The sequence below is a fragment of the Bubalus kerabau genome, chromosome 3 (assembly GCF_029407905.1).
Source record: "Bubalus kerabau isolate K-KA32 ecotype Philippines breed swamp buffalo chromosome 3, PCC_UOA_SB_1v2, whole genome shotgun sequence".
NCBI lineage: Eukaryota > Metazoa > Chordata > Mammalia > Artiodactyla > Bovidae > Bubalus > Bubalus kerabau.
The window spans coordinates 143,117,398-143,130,704 of NC_073626.1; the positions used below are offsets into that span (position 1 = coordinate 143,117,398).

At 42.7% G+C, this 13,307-nt stretch overlaps 1 protein-coding gene across 3 annotated transcripts in view; it reads left to right on the forward strand.

Annotated features, from left to right (window-relative positions):
• The window catches only part of LOC129646617 (aldehyde oxidase 1-like), a 69,949-nt gene extending 56,848 nt beyond the window's left edge, over positions 1-13,101 (forward strand). For all 3 annotated transcript variants that reach the window (XM_055573055.1, XM_055573056.1, XM_055573057.1), the window contains 8 exons: positions 1,747-1,875; positions 2,569-2,643; positions 4,536-4,588; positions 7,704-7,818; positions 8,585-8,650; positions 10,799-10,987; positions 11,494-11,661; positions 12,549-13,101. In XM_055573055.1, the coding sequence (XP_055429030.1) occupies positions 1,747-1,875; positions 2,569-2,643; positions 4,536-4,588; positions 7,704-7,818; positions 8,585-8,650; positions 10,799-10,987; positions 11,494-11,661; positions 12,549-12,599 (846 nt within the window). In that variant the 3' untranslated portion in view covers positions 12,600-13,101. The remainder of the gene's footprint in view (positions 1-1,746; positions 1,876-2,568; positions 2,644-4,535; positions 4,589-7,703; positions 7,819-8,584; positions 8,651-10,798; positions 10,988-11,493; positions 11,662-12,548) is intronic.
• The last annotated feature ends 206 nt before the right edge of the window (positions 13,102-13,307 follow it).

The window sequence follows — 13,307 nt, forward strand, 5'->3', positions numbered from 1 at the left end:
TTCAACGACTAAGCTCTTCACAGAAACTGGGTAAGCAAGCCAGTTCTGTAACTGACCCTCCTAAAAGAATGTGGCAGAATAGGCAGTGGTTGTCTTATTGCTAAAGAAGGTTGTAGATCATTTGCTGCTTTCCTTTGAATGTATTAACAAATGTGCTGGGGTTTCTTTTCTTTTCTTTTCTTTTTGAGACTTTGCTGAGAAATAAAAAGATGTGTAAATTCTGATGCATTGCATTATTTTTCGCCATTTTTATAGTAGGACTCTGAACAACTGGTGATATAAAGCACAGTTGATAATTCTAACCAAACTATCACTTTTCTTTTGGCTCAATTATTTTAGAATAAGTTTTAGCTGTTTCTATTTTGATAATCCTTATAATATTACAGATTATAAAACATTTGAAAAGCAAACTTTTTTTTTAAACCCTGCACACTTTTACCACTTAGCAGTAATCACTGTTTTGTGGTTTTTCAAGACTTTTTTTCTTTTTCAATGACTTTGACGTTTCTTTGTCAAAAAACCACAAGCACTCTGTTTGCATAATTTTGTATCTTGGTTTTTTCCACCTATCTTGATACAGAACGAGCATTTCTTCCTGTCATTAAGAATTTATTTGTTGCATGTGGATGTATGTATAATTCCCTTAACCATCCCCAACTGTTAAACACTCTAGTGGACACTTCTGTCCATAAGCCTGTGATCAAATCAATGGCGGTTTTTTTAAAATAAGTTCTCAGGAGTGGAATTACTGGGTCACAGAATAAGCCTTAAATCATTTGGCACTTATTACCAAATCGTTTTCCAGTAAGTATCCATCATATTACACCACTAGCCAACATTCTATGTTATGGACTGTTAAAAAAAAAAAAATCCTAGGTAATGTGATAGATGAAATTACCTCATTATTGCTAATTTGCACTTTTCTGATTATAGGGGTGCTGATTATATATTTTCTTTCATGTTATCACTTGCTTGAGAATTTTCTGGTCATTGCTTTTTCCCTCTCTGAGGTGAGACTTAAGTGTTTTCCGTATTGAGCCACCAGAAACCTGTCTGTCCTAAGCCTATACACTTTGTGCAGACAGCCTTCTGAGAGCCAGTGGCGGGGAGGCCTCTGTATACTTATGCCGTTGCCAACTCTACTAAGCCATACTGCTAGTGGGAAAGAGAATCTGGGAGCAGCTGAGACTAGTAGTATGATTTTCGCTCCATCACTGAGCACAAAGGAAGAATGGAACAGCCAGCAAAGTCCTTATGTTGGCCAATGGCACTGGCACCATTTACTTCTGGGATCTCGAGGGGGCACTGTTGCTTTAACAAGGCCGTTGTCCTTTCTCTTTCTGGAGCATCTCCAGAAATCTGGATAAAGCATCTCCTCTCTGATGAAGTCAGCTTTGCTAGAACTGCGCAGCGTGCAGAGGTGTAAGAGAGGCCTCAAAGGTGTTGATTTCATGATGATGGAGTTATAAAGCATTTCCTCCTGCCTTAACTTTGGAGGGCTCACCTCCTCTCTAGGGTGCTTTTGTGCTAAAGAAAGTCAACGAAGAATAAAGTGTGTTCAGGGCTGCAGGGGCCAGACCAGCTGCAGGGTTTTAGACAAGAGGGACTTCTTGTGGCTGGAGGGACTCATAGTCCTGTCACTGGTCTCTGCTGGGTGTGGAGGGCTCCACATACATGCTACCATGGGGTATATGCACAGGTCTATGCCTAACCAAAGAAAAGTGAAAGATCTCTTCCAAAATCCAGGTGGTGAGTCGTGAGTTAAGGATGCCACTGTCCAGTATCCACCTCCGGGGAACAAGCACAGAAACCATCCCTAATACAAATCCCTCTGGAGCTTCCCTAGTGGCTGATTTCAACGGGTTGGCACTAAAGGTAAAAATCATTCAGTGGGGCCTAGATCATGAACTCCGTCAAGGCTGGAGCTCAGGAGATGTTGAGAATCCATCCAGTTCTTGTCTCCTTCCCACCCGCTCTTGGGGAAAACAGCCTTCCCCCAGGTTGGGGGCTCAATCAGTGTTCAGCACTGGCCACTCTCCCGAGTGGAAGATGCCATCCCCTTTCCCCCTCACTCCTGACAACTCACTGATCCCCACGTCCTAATCCATTCTGCTTAGAAATCTCCCTTTCTGGTTCCAGGTAACAGTATCATGGCTGCTTTGGTTCAAACTCATGCCTCTTGCCAGGGCCATAGCAAGGCTCTGCCTGTCTACCTCAGTTTCATTGCCTTTCACTCTCTCTTCCCGCAGCCAGAGAAAGCTTCCCCACAAAATAAATCTGTCCACGCTGTGCTTACAAATGGTGGCCAGTAGTTTGCCAACAGTTTTTCTATTAAGTTCTGAGCTCTCAACAGGGCTGTACAAGGCTCCCATCCTAGGTGGTCTGTCTTTAAGACTAGCTCGTGCTTCACCCCTACCCCCATGAGACTTTTCTCATCACCTCTTACAGGTTGGTCTCTTCCTTCTCCATGTTCCATGGGCCTCTTAAATAAGCCTATGTAAGGTCACTTATCATGTGGTTTTGAAGTTGGTGTTTATGATCATAATTTTAACTGAAAAATATCTCTAGGATGCTTGTCAGACTCTTCTGAAACGCCTTGAACCCATCATCAGCAAGAATCCCAGAGGCACTTGGAAGGATTGGGTAAGAATTATTGTTTCTGTGTGTAATGTTAGAAAAAAAAGTAGAGAGAGTGAGAGAGAAATATGTGAGTCAAATATCAGTGGAAAGGGCACATTAAAAGGTATTACACTTATATTATGATCGAGGCCTTTGGCTTTTGGCTCACAGCATGTGGAAATCTTATCATAGGATGATGGCAGAACTCCTGCTTCTGAGACAATTCTCTGTTAGAGAACAGAAAGTTCCTTTTGTTTTAAGCGAGAATTAATATTTCTTCCTAAGGAATCTAGGTATTTTCTTGATAATAGCTATCAATCTATCTGTTCTCTTTTGCTGCTTCTGCTGCTAAGTCGCTTCAGTTGTGTCTGACTCTGTGCGACCCCATAGCCGGCAGCCCACCAGGCTCCCCCATCCCTGGGATTCTCCAGGCAAGAACACTGGAGTGGGTTGCCATTTCCTTCTCCAATGCATGAAAGTGAAAAGTGAAAGTCAAGTCGCTCAGTCGTGTCCGACTCTTTGTGACCCCATGGACTGCAGCCTACCAGGCTCCTCCGTCCATGGAATTTTCCAGGCAAGAGTACTGGAGTGGGGTGCCATCACCTTCTCCGCCGTTTTCTTTGGGGGGGGTTCTATTGTTCCTAAAATTGGAAGATAATACCACGGTCACTCTGTAAAAGTAAAAGTCACATAAGCACTCATTTAGAAAGAGAAAGCCAAGCCATTTGGGTATATATTCAACTGCTCCCTTTGATCTACTTACAATCTAGTTGGACAGGAAGACACATCCTAAGATCAACTAGGAAACTATTCAGAATCATGGGTTTTAAAGTACCAGATGGTGTGGAATGGATACCCACTGAAGACTGGGTGTATTTGTCATACCTACAGTTCTAGGATGTTAAGTCACATTAAAGCACTGGTCTGGAGGAAATAACATTGGGAAATCCTACTTAGAAATGGTCCTGCTATTCCATCGAGTTAGGACTCATTCTGTAATTCATATTAATGAGCGCTCTCAATCCTTTCTGGGCATCTTTATTTCTGCCCTCTGCCCAGTGCTGCCTGAGAGAGTCTGACTGGAGAAAGATGGAGTGCAAGCAAGTCGCTCTTCCACCATAATGGAATGCTGCCCTCCATCCCATTTTCTTCTGTGATGGTTACACTTCTCACCTTTTTCTTTCTCAGACCTAAATTGCATCATTTTTTATCTTAGTCAGCTGTGTACACTGCAGAGTCAGGAGAACTTTTAGTGTAAATGGTACAATTTAGCAAGATTGTACCCATCTCTAAGCCTACTACGGACAGTGAAAGTGACAGTCACTCCATTGCTTCTGACTCTTTGAGACCCCATTGACTATACCATCCATGGAATTCTGCAGGCCAGAATACTGGAGGGCGTAAGTGTTCCTTCTCCAGGGGATCGTCCCAACCGAGGGGTTGAACCCAGGTCTCCTGCATTGCAGGCAGATTCTTTACCAGCTGAGCCACCAGAGAAGCCCAAATGGATACTTGATATTAAAATTAAACATCTGACCACCTTTGGTTTCCTGAAATATTCCGTGTTAATAAGCTAAGTCTTTCCAGGTGACTGGATGAAATCCTTCACAACCAGAACATGTGTGGGCAGCAGTCGTCCAGTCTATAAGTGTAAAATACTGTGCGAGTCATTTATTATGGTGATATGCATTGAACAAATGCCATTCCTGTAAGCACTGAACCACAAATTACCCACAGAAGGTGGAAAATGCTGAAAGGAATAAATTAATGTTGGTCCTTCTGTGTTTTTACTCCTGATCGCTTTATTTAACACAAAGTAAAATTAAAATGTGAGTCTTGAGTGACTCTTACTTTAAACAAGTAAGACTCTTACTTTACTCTTTATTGCATCACATTGTACTCTTTTTTTTTCCCAGGCACAGGCTGCCTTTAATGAAAGCATTAGTCTCTCAGCTACTGGATACTTCAGGTAAATAGTCCTTTTGATCATATGCTATGGAAAACAGCAGTAGTATTTGAAAGTAGAGTTTCATTTCTGTTTGTACTTCCGGCAAAAAATGATTTTGTACTTTCTGTTAACCCACTGTCATAAAGAACTTTTAGCTGCTACTTAATCCAGATGTCAGAAAGCCTGGGGGAAAATAGACATACAAATAAAATACAGTTGAATCGATTATTCAAATCATTCAGTTCAGTTCAGTCGTTCAGTCGTGTCCGACTCTTTGCAACCCCGTGAACCGCACCATGCCAGGCCTCCCTGTCCATCACTAACTCCCAGAGTCCACCCAAACCCATGTCCATTGTGTCAGTGATGCCATCCAACCATCTCATCCTCTGTCGTCCCCTTCTGCTCCTGCCCTCAATCTCTCCCAGGGTCTTTTCGAATGAGTCAGCTCTCCGCATCAGGTGGCCAAAGTTTTGGAGTTTCAGCTTCAACATCAGTCCCTCCAATGAACACCCAGGACTGATCTCCTTTAGGATGGACTGGCTAGATCTCCTTGAAGTCCAAGGGACTCTCAAGAGTCTTCTCCAACACCACAGTTCAGAAGCATCAATTCTTTGGTGCTTAGCTTTCTTTATGGTCCAACTCTTACATCCATACATGACCACTGGAAAAACCATAGCCTTGACTAGATGGACCTTTGTTGGCAAAGTGATGTCTCTGCTTTTTAAGATGTTGTCTAGGTTGGTCATAACTTTCCTTCAAGGAGCAAGCATCTTTTAATTTCATGGCTGCAGTCACCATCCACAGTGATTTTGGAGCCCAGGGAAATAAAGTCAGCCACTGTTTCCCCATCTATTTGCCATGAAGTGATGGGACCAGATGCCATGATCTTAGTTTTCTGAATGTTGGGAAAGCCAACTTTTTTACTCTCCTCATTCACTTTCATCAAGAGGCTTTATAGTTCTTCTTCACTTTCTGCCATAAGGGTGGTGTCATCTGCATATCTGAGGTTATTGATACTTCTCCCAGCAATCTTGATTCCAGCTTGTGTTTCTTCCAGCCCAGCGTTTCTCATGATGTACTCTGCATAGAAGTTAAATAAGCAGGGTGACGATATACAGCCTTGATGTACTCCTTTTCCTACTTGGAACCAGTCTGTTGTTCCATGTCCAGTTCTAACTGTTGCTTCCTTACCTGCATATAGGTTTCTCAAGAGGCAGGTCAGGTGGTCAGGAATTCCCATCTCTTGAAGAATTTTCCACAGTTTATTGTAATCCACACAGCCAAAGGCTTTGGCATAGTCAATAAAGCAGAAATAGATGTTTTTTGGAACTTTCCTGCTTTTTCAATGATTCAGCAGATGTTGGCAATTTGATCTCTGGTTCCTCTGCCTTTTCTAAAACCAGCTTGAATATCTGGAAGTTCATAGTTCATGTATTGCTGAACCCTAGCTTGGAGAATTTTGAGCATTACTTATCTAGCGTGTGAGATGAGTGCAATTGTGTGGTAGTTTGAGCGTTCTTTGGCATTGCCTTTCTTTGGGATTGGAATGAAAATTGACCTTTTCCAGTCCTGTGGCCACTGCTGAGTTTTCCAAATTTGCTGACATATGGAGTGCAGCACTTTCACAGCATCATCTTTTAGGATTTGAAATAGCTCAACTGGAATTTCATCACTTCCACTAGCGTTGTTCATAGTGATGCTTCCTAAGGCCCATCTGACTTCACATTCCAAGATGTCCAGCTCTAGGTGAGTGCGAGTGATTACACCTTCATGATTATCTGGGTCGTGAAGATCTTTTTTGTACAGTTCTTCTGTGTATTCTTGCCCCCTCTTCTTAATATCTTCTGCTTCTGTTAGGTCCATACCATTTCTGTCCTTTATTGAGCCCATCTTTGCACGAAATGTTCCCTTGGTATCTCTGATTTTCTTGAAGAGATCTCTAGTCTTTCCCATTCTGTTGTTTTCCTATAATTCTTTGCACTGAACACTGAGGAAGGCTTTCTTATCTCTCCTTGCTATTCTTTGGAACTCTGCATTCAAAAGGGTATATCTTTCCTTTTCTTTTTTGCCTTTCGCCTCTCTTCTTTTCACAGCTCTTTCTTACAAATAGGCCTTATGCCTCCTCAGACAGCCATTTTACTTTTTTGCATTTCTTTTCTTCATAGTGGGAAGTATGAAGAGTTCCCTGGGGGTTACCAAGGAAGGAGTGGTTGACATTGTGTTGAAAACTCACTTTGTCCCTTAAGAAATGAAGGAAAAGAGATGCAAATGCAATCTATAGTAAGATAAATACCGTTGTCTAGATTGACAAAAAAATAAGAAATTTAACAGCATCTATGTGTTTGTTGTCAAGATGCGGAACAACTAGAGCTCAGAAACTTTGAAAGCAATCTATCAAATTACTTAATGGAGAGTGAAAGCCATCAGGAGGCAGAGAGATATAGAGAGTCGCACCTGATTGTCTCTCTTTGCCAGTTCTTGTGGGAGTCTGAGGGCACTGGCCGGGTAAGCCCCTCCAGGCTAAGAGGAGAGGAGGAAAGAAGGATAGAAAGTATTGGTCAGCTGCTGGCCTATGCTTCTCTTCTACCATGATATTCATTTGGTGTCCTTAAGAAGATTTGGGAACAGAGCAGTCCTTGGAGCCTGATGCAGAGTGCTGGCAAAGAATGAGAGCCAGGGGGCCTGACCCCACCTACAGAAAGCTGAATCCTGGGGCCAGAAAGAGAAACCGACAAGGGTGCACCTTTGATGTAGTATTTGGTGCTAAATCCAGTTGGAATTCCCCAAGCCTGATTACAACAGGATTACATGACCCCATATAAACCAAAAACAATAGAATGAATATCCAAACGATCAGCAGTTAACCTCCAAACCTAGGGCGTTAGTGGCAGGGAGTGGTTTCCTGTTTTTATCAGACAAAACAAGTTTAATAAGAAAGAAAGAAATATTTATTCATTCCACAGCTTTACTCCTTATATTATGTGCTGCACATCTTTGAATCACAAGTGTGCTCCTCTCGTTTTTGCTGGGCGTGCAAATTGGGCACAGCTCCTTATGGGTCTGTTTACTTATTGTGGTCTGCAATGAAGGGGCTTGATCGTTTAACAACACTCCTCAAAAATTCTGTTTCCTCCAGGGGTTATGAGGCGAACATGAACTGGGAGACAGGCGAAGGCCACCCTTTCGAATACTTTGTTTATGGAGCAGCCTGTTCCGAGGTTGAGGTAGACTGCCTGACAGGTGCTCATAAGGTCAGTACCAATTTGGGAAGGTCTTTGAGCTGAACTCTAGATCCATTTATTTTCCACATATTCCATCTGTCTGAGCACTAGAGAGGCACCACGTAATTGGCGAAGGATAGTTTCTCTATATTACCAAAGGAAATAGGAGCTCAGCAATCACCTTGGTGCAATGGTTAGAAAGCAACTGGCAGCCTCTCTTCTTTCTGTCCCTGGCCTCCTAAATGGGCACAGGTGTCCCCGCCAGCCTGGCTGGGCCTGCTATCCTCTTCCTCCTCTGTAGGTTATCAGAGAACTTTTGGTTACCAAGCTGTAATGTTAGATTTAGTCTCTCCTCTGCTCTAAAAATTCATAATCTAAAATGGCAATTTTTGCTGATGAACCCTGAGTTCTTGATTCAGAAACTATCACCCGGCCAGCTGGACTCTTGAGGGCAGAGTGTGGTGGTGGCCAGGAAGTTTTGCAACAAGGATCAGGAGGGCCATAAACATTTCCTGTTTTCTGTGGCGTGTGTTCTATTTGTTGTAGTGGATTCAACCGAATACATTACATCCCTCAGCTGGAATCAAAGCCAAGTAAATATTTTCCTCTCCTGTTGTTTGCAAGGAAAAAAAAAAAAAAAAAAAAACTACTTAAGCTGCATGAGTCTTTATATAACTTTGAAGTTATACATAATAAACTTTGTTGCTTCTTTTTCCTGAAATATAATGTGTCTCAACTTTGTCTTCCCAAGTTGTATTCATGAAACTAAACATTTTGACTTGTTTTTAATTACTAGAACATCAGAACAGACATTGTCATGGATATTGGCTACAGTATAAATCCAGCCCTTGATGCAGGCCAGGTATGTGGAACTAATGTTCCTCTCTCCTTGTTTGTAAAAGTCAACACTGCTGGGGGGTCTGCCAGGAAAACATTCCACTGGCTTACTCATCTTCTTTTTAAAAAATATATATTTATTTGTTTTCAATATTTTTGTGTGTGTTTATTTTTTAATATTTCTTATTTGGCTGTTCCAGGCCTTAGTTGTAGCATGTGGGATCTTTAGTTGCAGCATGCAGGGTCTAGTTCCCTGGCCAGGGAACAAACCTGGGTCCCCTGCATTGGGAGGGTGGAGTCTCAGCTACTGGCCCAACCTAGAAGTCCCCGATTCATCATCTTCTTGTGTTTGGTGTGTGTGTGTGTGAATCACTCAGTAATGTCTGCTCTTTGCAACCCCATGGACTGTAGTCCACCAGGCTCCTCTGTCCATGGGATTTCCCAGGCAAGAATAGTGGAGTGGGGTGCATTTCCCTCTCCAGGGGATCTTTCTGACCCAGGGAGCAAACCCGGGTCTCCTGGACTACAGGTGGTCTCCTGCATTGCACATGGATTCTTTATCAACTGAGCCACTAGGAAAGCCCGCCCATCATTTTCTTCTTCTCTCCGTTTAGTCAGAATCTTTCTGTTCAGGACAGCCATAGCACTCAAACCTCTTATTGTTTAAAAAAAGGAAGGGAACAAAGGTGTTGTAGGTAGTTTTTGAAAAACTGTGCACTTTATGACTGGGGACCTTGAAAGAGCAGGACTGAGCCTAGAGGCAGCAGCATGAACCCCACGCCTGTGGGCTAGAAGTAGGATCCAGGACTTAGTGCTGAGTCCGGGGAAGGTGATGGGCTCTGGCTTCAGGGTTGAGATAGCAAACATCAGAGAGTTACAGCACAGCTGCTGATGGGTAGCCTATTTTGCCCACAGATATTTTATAATTTAAATTTTAAATAATTAACAAGATTGAAAAATTACAAGCTGTTTTACATGAATTTTCACATGTCTAGCATCTCTTGGATACACAGAAAATTTGCCATCAGGGAGCTATCTTTCCATGAGGAAAAGTCTATTGGCTGCCTCTTTAGAGAGTCACATGCTCTCTGGAAGCTTCTCTCACTTTATCTACCTGCCTTGGCACCAGGGTGCTGTTCAGCTTCCTATTTCCAATAGAGAATGTAGTCTGAGGGACCCTCTGGTTAGGACCTTGACAGGAAAGTGGGAAGAACTTATGGATTGGAGGAGTCAAAGCAGGCAAAGAATGAGCAGGAAGAGGTGTTCTGGGTAGGAGGAAAATGGAGGGAATTAACCTAAAGAAAGAGCTGAGATTCTGCACACCTTCTGTTCAGGGCTGGCAGTGAGGATAAGCTGATGGCAGCAGTCTCCTGTGTCACAGGGACTGGATGCGAGGCTGGAGGCAGGGAGTGAAAGAGGATTGTGTTGGTAGAAACCTCCCGAGACAGGCATTTCACTTAGCAGGTGGAAGGGACTTGGCCCGGGGAGCAGTCTGGAGTGTTAGGAAGACTGTTCTAACGTTGTGGTAGAGAAGAACATCTCTGTTAGTAGACAGAAGTGAGGATGGAGAAAATGTGGCTGCAGGAAGGAAGGAAGGGAAGAGAAGACCCAGAAATCAGAAACCTACATGGAATGGTAATTTCATGCATGTGCTGACATCTAAGAACTGGAGCCTTTTAAAGCTGTAAAGGAAGCTCAGGGAGCACACAGTTCAAACCCTTCATGTTACGATGGAGGAGACAGTCCAGAGACGTGAGGCCAGCCAGCTGATGAGCGAGGGGTAGGGGGTGAGCCGCCAGGGTTCCAGAGCTTTGAGAATCTCTCCTGGGGTGCTGAGGTCTATGGGCAAACTGTCAGAGAGGGTTTCACCTGCCTCATAGGCAGAAAAAAATCAAGATGTTTGGGCTACGGGTTCTCTGAGGGCTCTTCTGGAGCTGCAGCTTTAATGCCAGGCTGAGATTCAAACTCACATTCTTTGACTGAACTTAGCACTCAGAGAGATGTTCAGACATGCTCTAAAGTGAACTTGTAAGGAAACTTTCAGAGACAGGCTCCAAAATATGCAAAGAACCCTCTTAAACTACATTTTTAAAATTCAGGCAAACAGCATGAAGTTGAGATGCTGCTATTGGCTGTATTTTCTCATGTATGGAATTTTTCTTTTTTGCCTCAGATTGAAGGTGCATTTATTCAAGGCATGGGACTTTATACAATAGAGGAACTGAATTATTCTCCTCAGGGTGTCCTGTACACCCGGGGCCCGAACCAGTATAAAATCCCTGCCATCTGTGACATCCCCATGGAGCTGCACATTTCTTTTTTGCCTCCCTCTGAAAACTCGAATACCCTATATTCGTCTAAGGTAAGCTGTGCTCCATGAATAAATGAGTGTTTATGTGATATCTGTGCCGGGAGGGAGGGGCTACATTAATCTCTTGGTTGATTGTTTCTTTTTTTTTTTCTGGGAGTATAGGGGGAAAAGCCCGATTAAACATTTTAACTTTAAAGTAATTAAACATTATAAATTTCTTTAAAAATACTTCAAATTGTGGACACAAGCTACTATTATCATCAGGTTGCATCTGATTTTTCATCTTCGTGCCAGTAATCAGCATCATGCCTCTATCTGCTCTCTCCCTTTGGGGTCATTTCCTTCCACTGGAATCCTCAGAATAGAAATACTGAGCTAAGAGAATGGATTAGTTTTTTAAAGGAAAAAGTTGCATATATAATATTTAATGTATGCATACATGCACATGTGTACTCATAGATGGGCACATACATGAGATACATCCATTCATATATATATATACACACATACAGAGAAAGAGAGAGAGTCATAATCTAGTTGACTTGTTTCCCTACCAGGGTCTGGGAGAGTCTGGGATATTCCTGGGGTGCTCAGTGTTTTTCGCCATCCACGATGCAATAAGGGCAGCACGACAGGAGAGAGGCCTGCCTGGACCACTGAGGCTCAACAGTCCACTGACTCCAGAGAAGATTAGAATGGCCTGTGAAGACAAGTTCACAAAAATGGTACGTTCTGCTCCAACAAGTCTGATTTGTTTCCCCTGTCCTTGTAACTAAGTTTCGTTAGCCCACCATGGTGGTTTTCCATGGAAGAAAAGTTGACAGGAATCTGAAGACAATTGAGTGAGACAGCAGCCTGCCTGCAGTGGGGTCATCTCTACACCATTTAAAAAGAAAAGTTCAGTCTTCATTCAGCAATTGTATGCTCCTCCTTAGTTTTGTTCCCTTCCCAGGACACATTAGTCAGAAGTTCAGGAACTATGCTCTGATCCCAAGAAACCCAGGCCAAGAATATGGGCCACCCCAACATTCGTAACTTCCTCTACCCAAGCCATGGGAGTCTGTGCAGTTCCTGATGAGAACCCCAGAGAGGGAGGGATCCTTTCCCTCCCACCAGTAGCAAGAATGCCTCCTGCAACACCTGGGTCAAGCAAACATCTCCACTCTCCGTGGGCATTTTCAGTGATGGGATTTTTAACTGTGGGAGAAGGTCATGCCATTCAGAGTGACCCCTCTGACTATAAACACGTTATTCCTTAAATTGAGGGGAGAGCCCTGTTCTATACAACCTCTCGTGGTGGCTCTTCACGGTACCCCTTAAAGCTCTTCCAAAGCCCCGGGAATCACCTCTTCACTGTGGAGAAGCACAGACGCTGACTCCTCCTGTCCTCTTTTCCGCTTCAAGCCTGAGATGACTCTCCTGGCTGCCCTGCCCAGTCTGACCCTTGGTCCTCTCCTTGACTCCTCCATGTTTCTCATGCTGTCATGGTTGGCTCTCTCATTGTCCTGGTCACCCTCTGGGTGGTTTTTATCCTGTTTTATAATCTGCTCTTTTTCACATGTCATAAACATCTTCCAAGTTGCCAACATCCAAATTTGTCTTTTTATTCCAGATTCCAAGAGATGAACCTGGATCGTATGTTCCTTGGAGTGTACCCATATGAATCAAATACAAACCTCTGGTGAAGATGCGGTGATTCTTCCAACAAAGCAGTCTATCCAGTCTCAGTGCTCTAGGGTGATAGGTCTGAAAGACAAATTTTCACAGTTCAGATATCATTTCACAGAGTATTGCTTTTATAGGATGCTGATTTTAAATGTTCTAGTTAGAATCTGATAGATATGCTTAAGCAATTTAGAAACCATATTTTAAACGGCATAAATGCTAACTGATTTCCTCTACAATGATATTCTTTATTATTCTGTCCCTTACTTAGACCCATCCAGCTAAATAGAATGGAAGATGATGATTTGTATGTGATTCATAGTTGCCTTGCATCCACCCACAGAAATTATACTGTCTAGTAAAAGGCAATTTTCTAAATGATTTTATTAGTGTGAAATGTAAAGTTGTCATTTTCTTGTCCCCATTTGCTTTCCCCATCTGTTGTCAGAATGGATAGCAGGTACTATACGGAACCAAAAATAAAAACAGATAAATTGAACTTCATCAAAACTAAAAGCTTTGGTGCTTCGGAAGACACTTTGAGAAACCGAAAAGACGAACCACAGAATATGGGGAAATATTTGCAAATAATATGTCTGATAAAGATCTAGTGTGTGGAATATCAGAATATATTTTAAAACACTTGCAACACAACAATAAAAAGATAAATAACTCAAATTTTAAACGAGCAAAGGAATTAAATAGA